Here is a 19,764-nt window from a genome sequence, read left to right as displayed (position 1 = left end):
TGTCTACTACTACTAGTATAAATAACTAGAGTTTATGTCTACTACTACTACTAGTATAAATAACTAGAGTTTATGTCTACTACTACTACTAGTATAAATAACTAGAGTTTATGTCTACTACTACTAATTATTAGTATAATTAACTAAATAACTAATTATTATTATTATTCTGGTTTAAATCTGTCCTCCCGACCACTCCTCTCCTTTGATTGGTTGCCGCGGTTCCATTCCGGAAGAAGGTCGTGCCGTGGGGTGGAGTGTCCTTCCGCAGGCGAGCTGTTCTATCAGTTCATTTCTATAGTTGGTTTGAAGATATTAACTCCGTTACTGTAACGAGAAAGGTTCATTAAAAACCAGCAACAACCGAGTAACGTTGATATCGGAACTTCCACGGTGCTGCACGAACCTGACCCGTGCGTTTCAGAAGTGTGAGTGTCAGAAAACCAGGAGCTATCAGTCAAAACTACAACGTGTTCTCTCTCTCACACACCCGAAGCCAGACAGAGACCGACCGGGACCAGGCGGATTAACCCTGTAGCCGGAAAGCTCGTGTGTTTCCCGGGATGAAGATCCTGTTCGCTCCGCTGAACATCCCGCTGCGGAGGAGACTCCAGACAGCCGCGGTGCTACAGTGGGTCTTCTCTTTCCTTGCTCTTGGTGAGTCCATTTCACTTCAAGGGCTTTACTGGAATAGGAAACATATGTTAACATTGCCAAAGCAAGTGAAATAGATCAAACAAAAGTGAAATGAACAATAAAAATGTACAGTAAATATTACACTTACAAAAGTTCAAAAATAATAAAAACATTTCAAATGTAATATTATGTGTGTGTGTGTGTGTGTGTGTGTGTGTGTGTGTGTGTGTGTGTATATATATATATATATATATATATATTTTTTATATAGTGTTGTAACGATGTGCAAAGAGTTCAAGTACTAAAGGTAAAATAAATCAACAAAGGTTGTATTTACAATAGTGTTTGTTCTTCACTGGTTGAGTCTCTGTCTCTCTCTCTCTCTCTCTCTCCTCTCTCTCTCTCCTCTCTCTCTCTCTCTCTGTGTGTGAGTGAGAGGGGTTCATTAGCTGATGTTGGTGTGACAGTGTTGTGATGTTCTCATGGTTCGATCACTCAGTTTGTTGCTAAATAGAGTAAATAGTCAGACTGTGAATTGCCAACAGATCTGACTGCCTCCTGGAATATACTTCCCAGGTATAAACGGCCTATGTGGCATCGATATGAGTCATTCATTCTACTGGCAAAATTGACTACAAAGTGTTAATTGGATAATTAATTTTGGTCATGAAATCAGTCTTGTCCAAAACGGTATTTGGAATCGAGTCAGGAAGTGTATGGTTGGACCTGGATTGCTTACATTCCAATGTTTTACCAATCAGGGGGTTAATCTCTCCCGGGCGCCGTGAAGGCGTGTCCAATCAGGGGGTTAATCTCTCCCGGGCGCCGTGAAGGCGTGTCCAATCAGGGGGTTAATCTCTCCCGGGCGCCGTGAAGGCGTGTGTTTTACTAATCAGGTGGTTCGATTAATCTCTCCCGGGCGCCGTGAAGGCGTGTCCAATCAGGGGGTTCGATTAATCTCTCCCGGGCGCCGTGAAGGCGTGTGTTTTACTAATCAGGTGGTTCGATTAATCTCTCCCGGGCGCCGTGAAGGCGTGTGTTTACCAATCAGGGGGTTCGATTAATCTCTCCCGGGCGCCGTGAAGGTGTTTACCAATCAGGGGGTTCGATTAATCTCTCCCGGGCGCCGTGAAAGCGTGTCCAATCAGGGGGTTCGATTAATCTCTCCCGGGCTCCGTAAAGGTGTTTACCAATCAGGGGGTTCGATTAATCTCTCCCGGGCGCCGTGAAGGCGTGTGTTTACCAATCAGGGGGTTCGATTAATCTCTCCCGGGCGCCGTGAAGGCGTGTGTTTACCAATCAGGGGGTTCGATTAATCTCTCCCGGGCGCCGTGAAGGCGTGTCCAATCAGGGGGTTCGATTAATCTCTCCCGGGCGCCGTGAAGGCGTGTTTTGCATCAGATTACTGTTGGATTTGAGAAGGGCGCTCTTCCCTTCCCGCTTTCGCCCGATGACGTGACGAGCAAAGGCCAGGTTCAACCTGGGTCAGTGTAATATTCTACTCCTTCAGTTATGTCCAGAAACAACAAGGTGTGGTCTGCCCCCCGCTGCCATATGTTGTGGACACGCTGCCAAGTCTAGTGCAACAATATTGGCAAGGAATGGATTACCTACAACAAAGGTACGACATGATGGCTGTGTGTGGTGAGTAGCTAGGTAGCTATGATACTGTGATGTAGCTAGCTAAATACATAGCCTCTACCTACTGGGTAATGTGATGTAGCTAGCTAAATACATAGCCTCTCCCTACTGGGTAATGTGATGTAGCTAGCTAAATACATAGCCTCTACCTACTGGGTAATGTGATGTAGCTAGCTAAATACATAGCCTCTCCCAACTGGGTAATGTGATGTAGCTGGCAAAATACATAGCCTCTCCCTACTGGGTAATGTGATGTAGCTAGCTAAATACATAGCCTCTACCTACTGGGTAATGTGATGTAGCTAGCTAAATACATAGCCTCTCCCTACTGGGTAATGTGATGTAGCTAGCTAAATACATAGCCTCTACCTACTGGGTAATGTGATGTAGCTAGCTAAATACATAGCCTCTCCCTACTGGGTAATGTGATGTAGCTAGCTAAATACATAGCCTCCACCTACTGGGTAATGTGATGTAGCTAGCTAAATACATAGCCTCTACCTACTGGGTAATGTAGCTAGCCAATTCATTTCAACTTGGACAAAGATTTTTTATTTATTTTTTTATTTCACCTTTATTTAACCAGGTAAGCTAGTTGAGAACAAGTTCTCATTTACAACTGCGACCTGGCCAAGATAAAGCAAAGCAGTGCGACACAAACAACAACACAGAGTTACACATGGAATAAACAAGCGAACAGTCCATAACACAATAGAGAAAAAAAAGTGTATATACAGTGTGTGCAAATGGCATGAGGAGGTAAGGCAGTAAATAGGCCATAGTAGCGAAGTAATTACAATTTAGCAAATGAACACTGGAGTGATAGATGAGCAGATGTGCAAATAGTGATACTGGTGTGCAAAAGAGCAGAAAAGTAAATAAAAACAATATGGGGATGAGGTAGGTAGATTGGGTGGGCTATTTACAGATGTGCTGTGTACAGCTGCAGCGATTGGTTAGCTGCTCAGATAGATGATGTTTAAAGTTAGTGAGGGAAATATAAGTCTACAGCTTCAGTGATTTTTGCAATTCGTTCCAGTCATTGGCAGCAGAGAACTGGAAGGAAAGGCGGCCAAAGGAGGTGTTGGCTTTGGGGATGACCAGCTGGAGCGCATGCTACGGGTGGGTGTTGTTATCGTGACCAGTGAACTGAGAGAAGGTGGAGCTTTACCTAGCATAGACTTATAGATGACCTGGAGCCAGTGGGTCTGGCGACGAATATGTAGTAAGGGCCAGCCGACTAGAGCATACAGGTCGCAGTGGTGGGTGGTATAAGGGGCTTTGGTAACAAAACGGATGGCACTGTGATAGACTGCATCCAGTTTGCTGAGTAGAGTATTGGAAGCTATTTTGTAGATGACATCATCGAAGTCGAGAATCAGTAGGATAGTCAGTTTTACAAGGGTATGTTTGGCGGGGTGAGTGAAGGAGGCTTTGTTGCGAAATAGGAAGCCTATTCTAGATTTTGAATTGGAGATGTTTAATATGAATCTGGAAGGAGAGTTTACAGTCTAGCCAGACACCTAGGTATTTGTAGTTGTCCACATATTCTAGGTCAGAACCGTCCAGAGTAGTGATGCTGGACGGGCGAGCAGGTGCGAGCAGCGACCAGTTGAAAAGCATGCATTTAGTTTTACTAGCATTTAAGAGCAGTTGGAGGCCACGGAAGGAGTGTTGTATGGCATTGAAGCTCGTCTGGAGGTTTGTTATCACAGTGTCCAAAGAAGGGCCAGATGTATACAGAATGGTGTCGTCTGCGTAGAGGTGGACCAGGGAATAACCCGCAGCAAGAGCGACATCATTGATGTATACAGAGAAAAGAGTTGGCCCGAGAATTGAACCCGGTGGCACCCCCATAGAGACTGCCAGAGGTCCGGACAACAGGCCCTCCGATTTGACACACTGAACTCTATCTGAGAAGTAGTTGGTGAACCAGGCGAGGCAGTCATTTGAGAAACCAAGGCTGTTGAGTCTGCCGATAAGAATGCGTTGATTGACAGAGTCGAAAGCCTTGGCCAGGTCGATGAAGACGGCTGCACAGTACTGTCTTTTATCGATGGCGGTTATGATGTCGTTTAGGACCTTGAGCGTGGCTGAGGTGCACCCAATGACCAGCTCGGAAACCGGATTGCACAGCGGAGAAGGTACGGCGGGATTCGAAATGGTCAGTGATCTGTTTATTAACTTGTCTTTCGAAGACTTTAGAAAGGCAGGGCAGGATGGATATAGGTCTATAACAGTTTGGGTCTAGAGTGTCACCCCCTTTGAAGAGGGGGATGACCGCGGCAGCTTTCCAATCTTTAGGGATCTCGGACGATACGAGAGGTTGAACAGTCTGGTAATAGGGGTTGCAACAATGGCGGCGGATAATTTTAGGAAGAGAGGGTCCAGATTGTCTAGCCCAGCTGATTTGTACGGGTCCAGGTTTTGCAGCTCTTTCAGAACATCAGCTGTCTGGATTTGGGTGAAGGAGAAGCTGGGGAGGCTTGGGCAAGTAGCTGCGGGGGATGCAGAGCTGTTGGCCGGGGTTGGGGTAGCCAGGAGGAAAGCATGGCCAGCTGTAGAGAAATGCTTATTGAACTTTTCAATTATCGTGGATTTAACGGTGGTGACCGTGTTACCTAGCCTCAGTGCAGTGGGCAGCTGGGAGGAGGTGCTCTTGTTCTCCATGGACTTTACAGTGTCCCAAAGTTTTTGGAGTTAGAGCTACAGAATGCAAATTTCTGTTTAAAAAGCTAGCCTTTGCTTTCCTTACTGACTGCGTGTATTGGTTCCTGACTGCCCTGGAAAGTTACATATCGCGGGGACTATTCAATGCTATTGCAGTCCACCACAGGATGTTTTTGTGCTGGTCAAGGGCAGTCAGGTCTGGAGTGAACCAAGGGCTATATCTGTTCTTAGTTCTGCATTTTTTTGAAAGGGGCATGCTTATTTAAGATGGCGAGGAAATTACTTTTAAAGAACGACCAGGCATCCTTGACTGACAGGATGAGGTCAATATCCTTCCAGGTCGATTAGAAAGGCCTGCTCGCAGAAGTGTTTTAGGGAGCGCTTGACAGTGATGAGGGGTGGTTGTTTGACCACGTACCCATAGCGGATGCAGGCAATGAGGCAGTGATCGCTGAGATCCTGATTGATCCTGGTTGTACCTGGTAGGTTCCTTGATAATTTGAGATTGAGGGCATCTAGCTTAGATTGTAGGACTGCTGGGGTGTTAAGCATATCCCAGTTTAGGTCACCTAACAGAACGAGCTATGAAGATAGATGGGGGGGCAATCAATTTAGAGACACGGCGTTTAAATCTATCAGGCCGGGGTAAGGAGAAGCGTCTGCTCCGACGTCCGGCAAAGGCCGGTTGAAGGCACAGCGGATGGAATTACATCGGACCAGTCGTGGTGGTGCGGCGCCGTGTCGACAAAGGGTCCGGGCCAGATGGCGAAAGAGGTATTGTAGTTGTAGTAATTTAGTTTGCTAGCCGGGAGATGCCCCTGGCTCAGGGCTAGCTTCGGGGCTGGGTCACTCAGTGGCAGCTAGCTAGCTGTGATGATCAATGGTCCAGGGTTTACGGCAGGAGTCCGGCGTTGTAGTGGAGAAAAACAGTCCGAGGCTGGCAGGTATTATCCAGGCAACAAAAAAAACGTCTGGTGCCTGAGCAGAGGGTAAAGGTTGCTAGCAGTGGCTAACAATGACTAAATAGCTAGTAGCTAATTAGCTGGTTATCTTCTGATGGAGGTTCTGGCTATAAGGTCTAAAAACAAATAGCGGATCCGTATTCGCTAACATTCTACAAATACGATTCAGCAACGTAACGTTACAAAGCTGGTTGCATAGTAACGGTGTCAGCGTCACTGGCCTGAATCTGTATAATTACTTCCAAACTAAGTTCTATGTTTTATTGATTATTTAATTCACAGGCTACTTACACAACCTGGTGGACTTGTTGTTCAGCTGTATATCAGGAGTAGAAGGCTGTAGTGGCCAGGCACCAGTCCCACTTCATTTTGGTCACATTTGATTTGATCATAGTATTCTGACCTATCACTTGTCTGTGCTGGAATTCACCTAGCAACCATTGACGATGTCATCAGTGTTGTGTGTATCAGCTCTACCTTCTTTTTCTGCAGATGGGGGACAGGAGAGATGGTTTATCATGGAGTACCCTGACTAAAAGACAGGTTAATACTGATGTCTAAACTGGGACAGACCAGCATAAAAATTATACAAGACACATCTATCACTTTTCATTATATTTTGTTATTATTGAATTGAATGGTGGGAGGACCTGTGTATTATTTAAACATGTAAGGGGACTGTCTTAAATCAAACCTGGTCCAGTCTGCTTTCCACCAGACACTGGGAGATGAATTCACCTTTCACCAGCACAATAACTTAAAACACAAGGCCAAATCTACACTGGGAGATGAATTCACTTTTCACCAGGACAATAACTTAAAACACAAGGCCAAATCTACAATGGAGTTGCTTACCAAGACAACGCGCAGCGGTCTAAGGCACTGCATCTCAGTGCATGGCGTCACTACAGTCCCTGGTTCGAATCCAGCAGGTATCACATCCAGCCGTGATTGGGAGTCTAATAGGGTGGCACACAATTGGCCCAGCGTCGCCCGGGTTAGGGGAGGGTTTGGCCGTCATTGTAAATAAGAATTTGTTCTTAATTGACTTGTCTGGTTAAATAAAGGTTAAATAAAGGTTAAATAAAGGTTACATTAAAATAAAAAATTGTTACAGTTTTGACTTAAATCGACTTGAAAATGGCTGTCGAGCAATGATCAAAAACAAACTTGACAGAGCTTGAATCATTTTTTAAAGAATAATGTACAAGTATTGTATAATCCAGGTGTGGAAAACTCTTAGAGACCCAGAAAGACATCGCCGCCAAAGGTGATTCTAACATGTATTGACTCTGAGAGTTGAATACTGATCTCATCAAGCTGTATCTGTACCCATTGGATGCAGTGATCACAATATAGTGGCTATATCCAGGAAAGACAAAGTTCCAACAGCTGGGCCTAAAATAGTGTATAAGAGATCATACAACATATTTAGCTGTGACTCTTATGTGGATGATGTTAAAAGTATTTGTTGGTCTGATGTGATTAATGACGAGCATCCAGATGCTTATTAATTTATGAACCTCAGAGAGACGCAGCTTAATGTGAGCTCTCACATTTTTCAACATGTTTTTTTTTAATAAAAGGATAGATTTGGAGTTAGATGAACTTGGATTTTTTTCGGCAGGTGCATATGCAGGATGCTAACCTCCACAGCATGGCCTTCGCTAGGGTTTTTTCCCCCCAAGCTATACGGAGGCTGCTCTAGCCAACAAACAGCATTAGACCTGAGGACACCATCCAACCTGGAACTGAGCCAGATACAAATTAAATTAGCATTAAGGTGTGAAGTAAAAGGCCTTTGGGCCAACGAGTCTTTGAAGCGTCATCCTCCTCCCCCCAGAGGTCAGGTCCATCTCTGTCCCACATCCCCATCCTCCTCCCCCCAGAGGTCAGGTCCATCTCTGTCCCACATCCCCATCCTCCTCCCCCCAGAGGTCAGGTCCATCTCTGTCCCACATCCCCATCCTCCTCCCCCCAGAGGTCAGGTCCATCTCTGTCCCACATCCCCATCCTCCTCCCCCCCAGAGGTCAGGTCCATCTCTGTCCCACATCCCCATCCTCCTCCCCCCAGAGGTCAGGTCCATCTCTGTCCCACATCCCCATCCTCCTCCCCCCAGAGGTCAGGTCCATCTCTGTCCCACATCCCCATCCTCCTCCCCCCAGAGGTCAGGTCCATCTCTGTCCCACATCCCCATCCTCCTCCCCCCCAGAGGTCAGGTCCATCTCTGTCCCACATCCCCATCCTCCTCCCCCCAGAGGTCAGGTCCATCTCTGTCCCACATCCCCATCCTCCTCCCCCCAGAGGTCAGGTCCATCTCTGTCCCACATCCCCATCCTCCTCCCCCCAGAGGTCAGGTCCATCTCTGTCCCACATCCCCATCCTCCTCCCCCCAGAGGTCAGGTCCATCTCTGTCCCACATCCCCATCCTCCTCCCCCCAGAGGTCAGGTCCATCTCTGTCCCACATCCCCATCCTCCTCCCCCCAGAGGTCAGGTCCATCTCTGTCCCACATCCCCATCCTCCTCCCCCCCAGAGGTCAGGTCCATCTCTGTCCCACATCCCCATCCTCCTCCCCCCAGAGGTCAGGTCCATCTCTGTCCCACATCCCCATCCTCCTCCCCCCAGAGGTCAGGTCCATCTCTGTCCCACATCCCCATCCTCCTCCCCCAGAGGTCAGGTCCATCTCTGTCCCACATCCCCATCCTCCTCCCCCCAGAGGTCAGGTCCATCTCTGTCCCACATCCCCATCCTCCTCCCCCCAGAGGTCAGGTCCATCTCTGTCCCACATCCCCATCCTCCTCCCCCCAGAGGTCAGGTCCATCTCTGTCCCACATCCCCATCCTCCTCCCCCAGAGGTCAGGTCCATCTCTGTCCCACATCCCCATCCTCCTCCCCCCAGAGGTCAGGTCCATCTCTGTCCCACATCCCCATCCTCCTCCCCCCAGAGGTCAGGTCCATCTCTGTCCCACATCCCCATCCTCCTCCCCCCAGAGGTCAGGTCCATCTCTGTCCCACATCCCCATCCTCCTCCCCCAGAGGTCAGGTCCATCTCTGTCCCACATCCCCATCCTCCTCCCCCCAGAGGTCAGGTCCATCTCTGTCCCACATCCCCATCCTCCTCCCCCCCAGAGGTCAGGTCCATCTCTGTCCCGCATCCCCATCCTCCTCCCCCAGAGGTCAGGTCCATCTCTGTCCCGCATCCCCATCCTCCTCCCCCCAGAGGTCAGGTCCATCTCTGTCCCGCATCCCCATCCTCCTCCCCCCAGAGGTCAGGTCCATCTCTGTCCCGCATCCCCATCCTCCTCCCCCAGAGGTCAGGTCCATCTCTGTCCCGCATCCCCATCCTCCTCCCCCCAGAGGTCAGGTCCATCTCTGTCCCGCATCCCCATCCTCCTCCCCCAGAGGTCAGGTCCATCTCTGTCCCGCATCCCCATCCTCCTCCCCCCAGAGGTCAGGTCCATCTCTGTCCCGCATCCCCATCCTCCTCCCCCAGAGGTCAGGTCCATCTCTGTCCCGCATCCCCATCCTCCTCCCCCCAGAGGTCAGGTCCATCCCTGTCCCGCATCCCCATCCTCCTCCCCCCAGAGGTCAGGTCCATCTCTGTCCCGCATCCCCATCCTCCTCCCCCAGAGGTCAGGTCCATCTCTGTCCCACATCCCCATCCTCCTCCCCCCAGAGGTCAGGTCCATCTCTGTCCCGCATCCCCATCCTCCTCCTCCCAGAGGTCAGGTCCATCTCTGTCCCGCATCCCCATCCTCCTCCTCCCAGAGGTCAGGTCCATCTCTGTCCCACATCCCCATCCTCCTCCTCCCAGAGGTCAGGTCCATCTCTGTACCACATCCCCATCCTCATTGTAACAATGCGGAGGGCTCTGTTTAGCTCCACATCCTCCTGATTGGTTGACGGTAGGTGGGGGCGGTAAATCCTGTATAAAAACAAACTCACTTCCTTGACAACAGCTGTTACCTGAATGCACTGAGGCCATATCACCGTAAAATGCTGTACTTCCAATGCAGACATGGTGTTGACCATGCAGTACCTTGGGCTGTCTCTGTAGTGAAGCTGGGGTCACCTTGTTAGGAGTAGGGGACTGGGGGGTGTGTGGGTGGGAATGGACACACACACACACACACACACACACCATTTGCTCTCTGCTCTGACCTTATTCTCCTCCCCCCAGCGAGAAATTGACCAATAACATGTCTGCCCTATTCCCTCCTCCTCCCCCAGCCCAGTGTTGTCTAGCAGGCTATGTGTTGCTGTGTGTCTCTGATTGGTGGGTTCTGGCGGCGCTGTATGCTGGTTGGCTGTATCTGGACAGGGACACACCCACCAGCGGGGGTCGGAGGTCAGAGTGGCTTCGGAACTGCAGCGTCTGGAAACACTTCAGAGACTACTTCCCTCTCAACGTAAGACCCTAACCCCTAACCCTAACCCTAACCCTGACCTAACCCTGACCCCTAACCCTGGACCCTAACCCCTATCCCTGACCCTAACCCCTAACCCTAACCCCTAACCCCTAACCCTGACCCTGACCCCTATCCCTGACCCTGACCCCTATCCCTAACCCCTATCCCTGACCCTGGAAACACTTCAGAGACTACTTCCCTCTCAACGTAAGACCTTAACCCTAACCCCCTATCCCTGACCCTAACCCCTAACCCTGACCCCTATCCCTGACCCTGACCACTATCCCTAACCCCTGACCCTAACCCCTATCCCTGACCCTAACCCCCTAACCCCTGACCCTAACCCCTGACCCTAACCCCTATCCCTGACCCTAACCCCTGACCCTAACCCCTATCCCTGACCCTAACCCTAACCCTGTATACACTTCAGAGACTACTACCCTCTCAACGTAAGACCCTAACCCCTAACCCTGACCCTAACCCTGGAAACACTTCAGAGACTACTTCCCTCTCAACGTAAGACCTTAACCCTGACCCTGACCCTAACCCCTAACCCTGACCCTGGAAACACTTCAGAGACTACTACCCTCTCAATGTAAAACCCTAACCCCTAACCCTGACCCTGACCCCTAACCCCTAACCCTAACCCTGGAAACACTTCAGAGACTACTTCCCTCTCAACGTAAGACCCTAACCCCTAACCCCTGACCCTAACCCTGACCCTAACCCTAACCCTGTATACACTTCAGAGACTACTTCCCTCTCAACGTAAGACCTTAACCCTGACCCTAACCCTGACCCTAACCCTGGAAACACTTCAGCGACTACTACCCTCTCAACGTAAGACCCTAACCCCTATCCTAACCCTGACCCTAACCCTAACCCTGGAAACACTTCAGAGACTACTACCCTCTCAACGTAAGACCCTAACCCCTAACCCTGACCCTAACCTATAACCCTGACCCTAACCTATAACCCCTATCCTATAACCCTAACCCTCTCAATGTAAGACTGACCCCTAACCCTAACCCTCTCAATGTAAGACCCTACCCCTCTCAATGTAAGACCCTAACCCTCTCAATGTAAGACCCTAACCCTCTCAATGTAAGACCCTAACCCTCTCAATGTAAGACCCTAACCCTCTCAATGTAAGACCCTAACCCTCTCAATGTAAGACCCTAACCCTCTCAATGTAAGACCCTAACCCTCTCAATGTAAGACTGACCCCTACCCCCTAAGACTGACCCCTACCCCCTAAGACTGACCCCTACCCCCTAAGACTGACCCCTACCCCCTAAGACTGACCCCTACCCCCTACCCCCTACCCCCTAAGACTGACCCCTACCCCCTACCCCTGACCCCTACCCCTAAGACTGACCCCTACCCCTGACCCCTACCCCCTACCCCCTACCCCCTAAGACTGACCCCTACCCCCTAAGACTGACCCCTACCCCCTAAGACTGACCCCTACCCCCTAAGACTGACCCCCTACCCCCTACACCCTAACCCCTAAGACTGACCCCTACACCCTAAGACTGACCCCTACCCCCTAACCCTTCTACATGGCCGTAACTTGTGAGACGCTCCCAAAATTATGCCCTGGTTCTGTTTTCAAGATTTTGACGTGTAGCTCAAGATAAAGTGGCTTGTGCTTTGCTCGTGCCGGCAAAAGGTACACACACACACACACACACACACACACACGGAAGAGATACCTCAACTCTGGAGGTAACACACACACGATAGACCCGTTCAGTAACTACCTGTTTCTCTCCCTCCTTTCTCTCTCTCTCTCTCTCAATTCAAAGGGCTTTCTCTCTCTCTCAATTCAAAGGGCTTTCTCTCTCTCTCTCTCTCTCAATTCAAAGGGCTTTCTCTCTCTCTCTCAATTCAAAGGGCTTTCTCTCTCTCTCAATTAAAAGGGCTTTCTCTCTCTCTCAATTCAAAGGGCTTTCTCTCTCTCTCTCTCTCTCTCTCAATTCAAAGGGCTTTCTCTCTCTCTCAATTCAAAGGGTTTTCTCTCTCTCTCTCTCTCTCAATTCAAAGGGCTTTCTCTCTCTCTCTCTCTCTCAATTCAAAGGGCTTTCTCTCTCTCTCTCTCTCTCAATTCAAAGGGCTTTCTCTCTCTCTCTCTCTCTCTCAATTCAAAGGGCTTTCTCTCTCTCTCAATTCAAAGGGCTTTCTCTCTCTCTCAATTCAAAGGGCTTTCTCTCTCTCTCAATTCAAAGGGCTTTCTCTCTCTCTCTCTCTCTCAATTCAAAGGGCTTTCTCTCTCTCTCTCTCTCTCAATTCAAAGGGCTTTCTCTCTCTCTCCCTCTCAATTCAAAGGGCTTTCTCTCTCTCTCCCTCTCAATTCAAAGGGCTTTCTCTCTCTCTCCCTCTCAATTCAAAGGGCTTTCTCTCTCTCTCCCTCTCAATTCAAAGGGCTTTCTCTCCCTCTCAATTCAAAGGGCTTTCTCTCCCTCTCAATTCAAAGGGCTTTCTCTCCCTCTCAATTCAAAGGGCTTTCTCTCTCTCTCCCTCTCAATTCAAAGGGCTTTCTCTCTCTCTCCCTCTCAATTCAAAGGGCTTTCTCTCTCTCTCTCTCTCAATTCAAAGGGCTTTCTCTCTCTCTCTCTCTCAATTCAAAGGGCTTTCTCTCCCTCTCAATTCAAAGGGCTTTCTCTCCCTCTCAATTCAAAGGGCTTTCTCTCCCTCTCAATTCAAAGGGCTTTCTCTCCCTCTCAATTCAAAGGGCTTTCTCTCCCTCTCAATTCAAAGGGCTTTCTCTCCCTCTCAATTCAAAGGGCTTTCTCTCCCTCTCAATTCAAAGGGCTTTCTCTCCCTCTCAATTCAAAGGGCTTTCTCTCCCTCTCAATTCAAAGGGCTTTCTCTCCCTCTCAATTCAAAGGGCTTTCTCTCCCTCTCAATTCAAAGGGCTTTCTCTCCCTCTCAATTCAAAGGGCTTTCTCTCCCTCTCAATTCAAAGGGCTTTCTCTCCCTCTCTCAATTCAAAGGGCTTTCTCTCCCTCTCTCAATTCAAAGGGCTTTCTCTCCCTCTCTCAATTCAAAGGGCTTTCTCTCCCTCTCTCCAATTCAAAGGGCTTTCTCTCCCTCTCTCAATTCAAAGGGCTTTCTCTCCCTCTCTCAATTCAAAGGGCTTTCTCTCCCTCTCTCAATTCAAAGGGCTTTCTCTCCCTCTCTCAATTCAAAGGGCTTTCTCTCCCTCTCTCAATTCAAAGGGCTTTCTCTCCCTCTCTCAATTCAAAGGGCTTTCTCTCCCTCTCTCAATTCAAAGGGCTTTCTCTCCCTCTCTCTCAATTCAAAGGGCTTTCTCTCCCTCTCTCTCAATTCAAAGGGCTTTCTCTCTCTCTCTCTCAATTCAAAGGGCTTTCTCTCCCTCTCTCTCAATTCAAAGGGCTTTCTCTCCCTCTCTCTCAATTCAAAGGGCTTTCTCTCTCTCTCTCTCAATTCAAAGGGCTTTCTCTCTCTCTCTCTCAATTCAAAGGGCTTTCTCTCTCTCTCTCAATTCAAAGGGCTTTCTCTCTCTCTCTCTCAATTCAAAGGGCTTTCTCTCTCTCTCTCTCAATTCAAAGGGCTTTCTCTCTCTCTCTCTCTCAATTCAAAGGGCTTTCTCTCTCTCTCTCTCAATTCAAAGGGCTTTCTCTCTCTCTCTCCTCTCAATTCAAAGGGCTTTCTCTCTCTCTTCTCTCTCAATTCAAAGGGCTTTCTCTCTCTCTCTCTCTCAATTCAAAGGGCTTTCTTCTCTCTCTCTCTCAATTCAAAGGGCTTTCTCTCTCTCTCTCTCTCAATTCAAAGGGCTTTCTCTCTCTCTCTCTCTCAATTCAAAGGGCTTTCTCTCTCTCTCTCTCTCAATTCAAAGGGCTTTCTCTCTCTCTCTCTCTCAATTCAAAGGGCTTTCTCTCTCTCTCTCTCTCAATTCAAAGGGCTTTCTCTCTCTCTCTCTCTCTCAATTCAAAGGGCTTTCTCTCTCTCTCTCTCTCTCAATTCAAAGGGCTTTCTCTCTCTCTCTCTCTCCAATTCAAAGGGCTTTCCTCTCTCTCTCTCTCTCTCAATTCAAAGGGCTTTCTCTCTCTCTCTCTCTCCAATTCAAAGGGCTTTCTCTCTCTCTCTCTCTCTCAATTCAAAGGGCTTTCTCTCTCTCTCTCTCTCTCAATTCAAAGGGCTTTCTCTCTCTCTCTCTCTCTCAATTCAAAGGGCTTTCTCTCTCTCTCTCTCTCTCAATTCAAAGGGCTTTCTCTCTCTCTCTCTCTCTCAATTCAAAGGGCTTTCTCTCTCTCTCTCTCTCAATTCAAAGGGCTTTCTCTCTCTCTCTCTCTCAATTCAAAGGGCTTTCTCTCTCCCTCTCAATTCAAAGGGCTTTCTCTCTTTGTCGTTTTAAAATAATATGGACATTTCAAATGTTATATTACTGGCTATGTGTTGTAGCATTACTATATGTATATGCTATGTACAGTGTTGTAGCATTACTATATGTATATGCTATGTACAGTGTTGTAGCAATGTGAAAGGGAAATTAAATGAACAGATAAATATAGGTTGTACAGTCGTGGCCAAACGTTTTGAGAATGACACAAATATTAATTTCCACAAAGTTTGCTGCTTCAGTGTCTTTAGATATTTTTGTCAGATGTTACTATGGATACTGAAGTATAATTACAAGCATTTCATAAGTGTTAAAGTCTTTTATTGACAATTACATGAAGTTGATGCAAAGAGTCAATATTTGCAGTGTTGACCCTTCTTTTTCAAGACCTCTGCAATCCGCCCTGGCATGCTGTCAATTAACTTCTGGGCCACATCCTGACTGATAGCAGCCCACTATTGCATAATCAATGCTTGGAGTTTGTCAGAATTTGTGGGTTTTTGTTTGTCCACCCGCCTCTTGAGGATTGACCACAACTTCTCAATGGGATTAAGGTCTGGGGAGTTTCCTGGCCATGGACCCAAAATATCAATGTTTTGTTCCCCGAGCCACTTAGTTATCACTTTTGCCTTATGGCAAGGTGCTCCATCATGCTGGAAAAGGCATTGTTCATCACCAAACTGTTCCTGGATGGTTGGGAGAAGTTGCTCTCGGAGGATGTGTTGGTACCATTCTTTATTCATGGCTGTGTTCTTAGGCAAAATTGTGAGTGAGCCCACTCCCTTGGCTGAGAAGCAACCCCACACATGAATGGTCTCAGGATGCTTTACTGTTGGCATGACACAGGACTGATGGTAGCGCTCACCTTGTCTTCTCCGTACAAGCTTTTTTCCTGATGCCCCAAACAATCGGAAAGGGGATTCATCAGAGAAAATGAGTTTACCCCAGTCCTCAGCAGTCCAATCCCTGTACCTTTTGTAGAATATCAGTCTGTCCCTGATGTTTTTCCTGGAGAGAAGTGGCTTCTTTGCTGCCCTTCTTGACACCAGGCCATCCTCCAAAAGTCTTCGCCTCACTGTGCGTGCAGATGCACTCACACCTGCCTGCTGCCATTCCTGAGCAAGCTCTGTACTGGTGGTGCCCCGATCCTGCAGCTGAATCAACTTTAGGAGACAGTCCTGGCGCTTGCTGGACTTTCTTGGCGCCCTGAAGCCTTCTTCACAACAATTGAACCGCTCTCCTTGAAGTTCTTGATGATCCGGTAAATGGTTGGTTTAGGTGCAATTTTACTGGCAGCAATATCCTTGCCTGTGAAGCCCTTTTTGTACAAAGCAATGATGACGGCAGGTGTTTCCTTGCAGGTAACCATGGCTGACAGAGGAAGAACAATGATTCCAAGCACCACCCTCCTTTTGAAGCGTCCAGTCTGTTATTGGAACTCAATCAGCATGACAGAGTGATCTCCAGCCTTGTCCTCGTCAACACTCACACCTGTGTTAACGAGAGAATCACTGACATGATGTCAGCTGGTCCTTTTGTGGCAGGGCTGAAATGCAGTGGAAATGTTTTTTGGGGATTCAGTTCATTTGCATGGCAAAGAGGGACTTTGCAATTAATTGCAATTCATCTGATCACTCTTCATAACATTCTGGAGTATATGCAAATTGACATCATACAAACTGAGGCAGCAGACTTTGTGAAAATTAATATTTGTGTCTCAAAACCTTTAGCCATGACTGTATTTACAATGGCGCTTGTGCTCCACTGGTTGCCCCTTTGTCATGGCAACAGGCCACACATCATGCAACTGTTTGCACACTGTGGTATTTCACCCAGTAGATATGGGAGTTTATCAAAATTGGGTTTGTTTTCTAATTCTTTGTGTATCTGTGTAATCTGAGGGAAATATGAGTCTCTAATATGGTCATACATTGGGCAGGAGGTTAGGAAGTGCAGCTCAGTTCCCACCTCATTTTGTGGGCAGTGTTGCACATCGGCAGACCTGGATCTCAAGAGAAGACAGGCTATGACGGCGCCTCTCAATAGCAAGGCTACGCTCACTGAGTCTTCACATAGGCAAGAACTTTCTTAATTTGGGGTCAGTCACAGTGGTCAGGTATTCTGCCGCTGTGTACTCTCTCTTTAGGGCCAATTTGCTATAATTTTTGGTTGATTTCTTTCCAGTGTGTCAAGTAATTATCTTTTTGTTTTCTCATGATTTGGTTGGGTCTAAATGTGTTTCTGTCCTGAGGATCTGTGGGGTCTGTTTGTGAACCAGCTGGCTGAGGGGACTCTGAACCAGCTGGCTGAGGGGACTCTGAACCAGCTGGCTGAGGGGACTCTGAACCAGCTGGCTGAGGGGACTCTGAACCAGCTGGCTGAGGGGACTCTGAACCAGCTGGCTGAGGGGACTCTGAACCAGCTGGCTGAGGGGACTCTGAACCAGCTGGCTGAGGGGACTCTGAACCAGCTGGCTGAGGGGACTCTGAACCAGCTGGCTGAGGGGACTCTGAACCAGCTGGCTGAGGGGACTCTGAACCAGCTGGCTGAGGGGACTCTTCTTCAGTTTCTCTGTAGGTGAGGGCTTTGTGGTGGAATGTGTGGGCATCACTTTCTTCTGGATGTTATTAGCTAGTGTGTCCTCGTTCTGATCTGCATTGTTTGGAGGTTTGCGTTGTACACAGAATATATTTTTGCCGAATTCTGCATGCAGTCTCAATTGGGTGTTTGTCCCATTTTTTTTGTGGGATGATGTTAGAGTTTAAGTATAGCCAATTGGAATTCGTGGTCTGTATATTTTATAATTTCATTAAGGATGCCATCAACACCACAGGCCTTTTTGGGTTGGAAGGTTGTATTTTGTCCTGTAGTTCATTAAAGGTAAATTGGAGAATCCAGGTTCTGGTCGTCTTTAATAGTTGATGCTAAGATTTGTATTTGTTTATATGTCCGTTCTGGATAGATCGTTCTTTGTGTTTGTTTAGTGTTTTCCAATGTTCCCAGAAGTGGTTAGAGTCTATGGATTCTTCATTTACATTGAGCTGGTTTTCTGACGTGCTGTTCCTTGTTTTTCCGTGGGGTATTTCTGTATTGTTTTAGTGATTCACCGTAGTGAAGGCTCAGGTTTTATGGGTCTGCGTTTTTGGTTGGACGGGTTTCTACATTTCTTTTTAGTTTTTTTAGGTTTTTACATTCTTCATCAAACCATTTGTCATTGTTGTAAGTTGTGTTAGGTTCTCTGATGGACTTTAAATATGATATAATAAATAAATATGGTATGTTAGATGATAGGTTCAATATATTGTTCAAACTACTGCTAAGTTTACACCTTCACTACTGCAGGGAAACATTTTGTCCAGGAAGTTGTCTAAAAGGGATTGAACTTGTTGTTGGCCAATAGTTGTTTGGTAGGTACCCTCCTTCCATCTGTAGCATTTCTCATGTAGTTTGTTCAGCTTTGATGACTCATGGTTGAGTATCGCTCTGTTCAAGTACATTGTGATTTTGCTGTGATCTGATAGGGGGTGTCAGTGGGCTGACTGTGATCTGATAGGGGTGTCAGTGGGCTGACTGTGATCTGATAGGGGGGTGTCAGTGGGCTGACTGTGATCTGATAGGGGGGTGTCAGTGGGCTGACTGTGATCTGATAGGGGTGTCAGTGGGCTGACTGTGATCTGATAGGGGTGTCAGTGGGCTGACTGTGATCTGATAGGGGGGTGTCAGTGGGCTGACTGTGATCTGATAGGGGGTGTCAGTGGGCTGACTGTGATCTGATAGGGGTGTCAGTGGGCTGACTGTGATCTGATAGGGGTGTCAGTGGGCTGACTGTGATCTGATAGGGGTGTCAGTGGGCTGACTGTGATCTGATAGGGGTGTCAGTGGGCTGACTGTGAACACTCTGAGAGACTCTGGGTTGAGGTCAGTGATAAAGTAGTCTACAGTACTACTGCCAAGGGATGAGCTATAGGTGTACCGACCATAGGAGTCACCTCGAAGCCTATCATTGTACCCCTCCTATAGAAGCTGTCATCATCATAGTGTGATTACAGTGGGGGGATATAGGTAGGATGGAGAAGCTGTCTTCATTATAGTATGGGGATTCTAGTGGGGGGATATAGGTAGGATGGAGAAGCTGTCTTCATTATAGTATGGGGATTCTAGTGGAGGGATATAGGTAGGATGGAGAAGCTGTCTTCATTATAGTATGGGGATTCTAGTGGGGGGATATAGGTAGGATGGAGAAGCTGTCTTCATTATAGTATGGGGATTCTAGTGGAGGGATATAGGTAGGATGGAGAAGCTGTCTTCATTATAGTATGGGGATTCTAGTGGGGGGATATAGGTAGGATGGAGAAGCTGTCTTCATTATAGTATGGTGATTCTAGTGGAGGGATATATGTAGCACACAGGAGGACATTTTTCTCTGTTGAGATCATTTCCTTTTGAATTTCTATCCAGATGTAAAATGTTCCTGTTTTGATTAATTTAATAGAGTGAGTTAGGTCTGGTCTATACCAAATTAGCACACCCCCTGAGTCACTTCCCTGTTTCACTCCTGGTAGCTCTCTCTAACCTTGTGGGTCCGTCTCCTCTATACCAGGTTTCTTGTAGGATGACAATGTCTGTATTTCTAATTTCTTTGGTGAAGTCCAGGTTCCTGCTCTTTAGGCCGAAGGCAGATGACCTCTGACCTTGGATATTCCAGGATGAGGGGGGGTCCAGAGTTAAAGTTAGGACCCACTCCGAGGATTCTAACTACAGTACCTGTTTCTCTCTCCCCGCTCCCCCTCTGTCCCCCCCCCCCCCCCCAGCTCATAAAGACGGTGGATCTGGACCCAGGTTCTAACTACAGTACCTGTTTCTCTCTCCCCGCTCCCCCTCTGCCCCCCCCCAGCTCATAAAGACGGTGGATCTGGACCCAGGTTCTAACTACAGTACCTGTTTCTCTCTCCCCGCTCCCCCTCTGCCCCCCCCCCCAGCTCATAAAGACGGTGGATCTGGACCCAGGTTCTAACTACATCTTTGGGTTCCACCCCCATGGTGTTCTGGTGGCGGGGGGTTTTGGGAACTTCTGTAC

The 19,764-nt window shown here is 47.9% G+C and overlaps 1 protein-coding gene across 1 annotated transcript in view; it reads left to right on the top strand.

The window, feature by feature from the left end:
* Positions 1-232: 232 nt before the first annotated feature.
* Positions 233-19,764, top strand: part of LOC106578238 (2-acylglycerol O-acyltransferase 2-A) — a 34,902-nt gene continuing 15,370 nt past the window's right edge. Inside the window, exons 1-3 of the mRNA XM_045701711.1 lie at positions 233-657; positions 10,143-10,321; positions 19,667-19,764. The exon at positions 19,667-19,764 is cut by the window's right edge and continues 107 nt beyond it. Coding sequence (XP_045557667.1) covers positions 564-657; positions 10,143-10,321; positions 19,667-19,764 — 371 coding nt within the window. The 5' untranslated portion in view covers positions 233-563. The remainder of the gene's footprint in view (positions 658-10,142; positions 10,322-19,666) is intronic.

This window comes from Salmo salar, chromosome ssa18 (assembly GCF_905237065.1).
Source record: "Salmo salar chromosome ssa18, Ssal_v3.1, whole genome shotgun sequence".
In the NCBI taxonomy this organism is placed as follows: Eukaryota; Metazoa; Chordata; class Actinopteri; order Salmoniformes; family Salmonidae; genus Salmo; species Salmo salar.
Note: the sequence above shows the minus strand (reverse complement) of the source record. Positions and strands in the feature narration are given on the sequence as shown.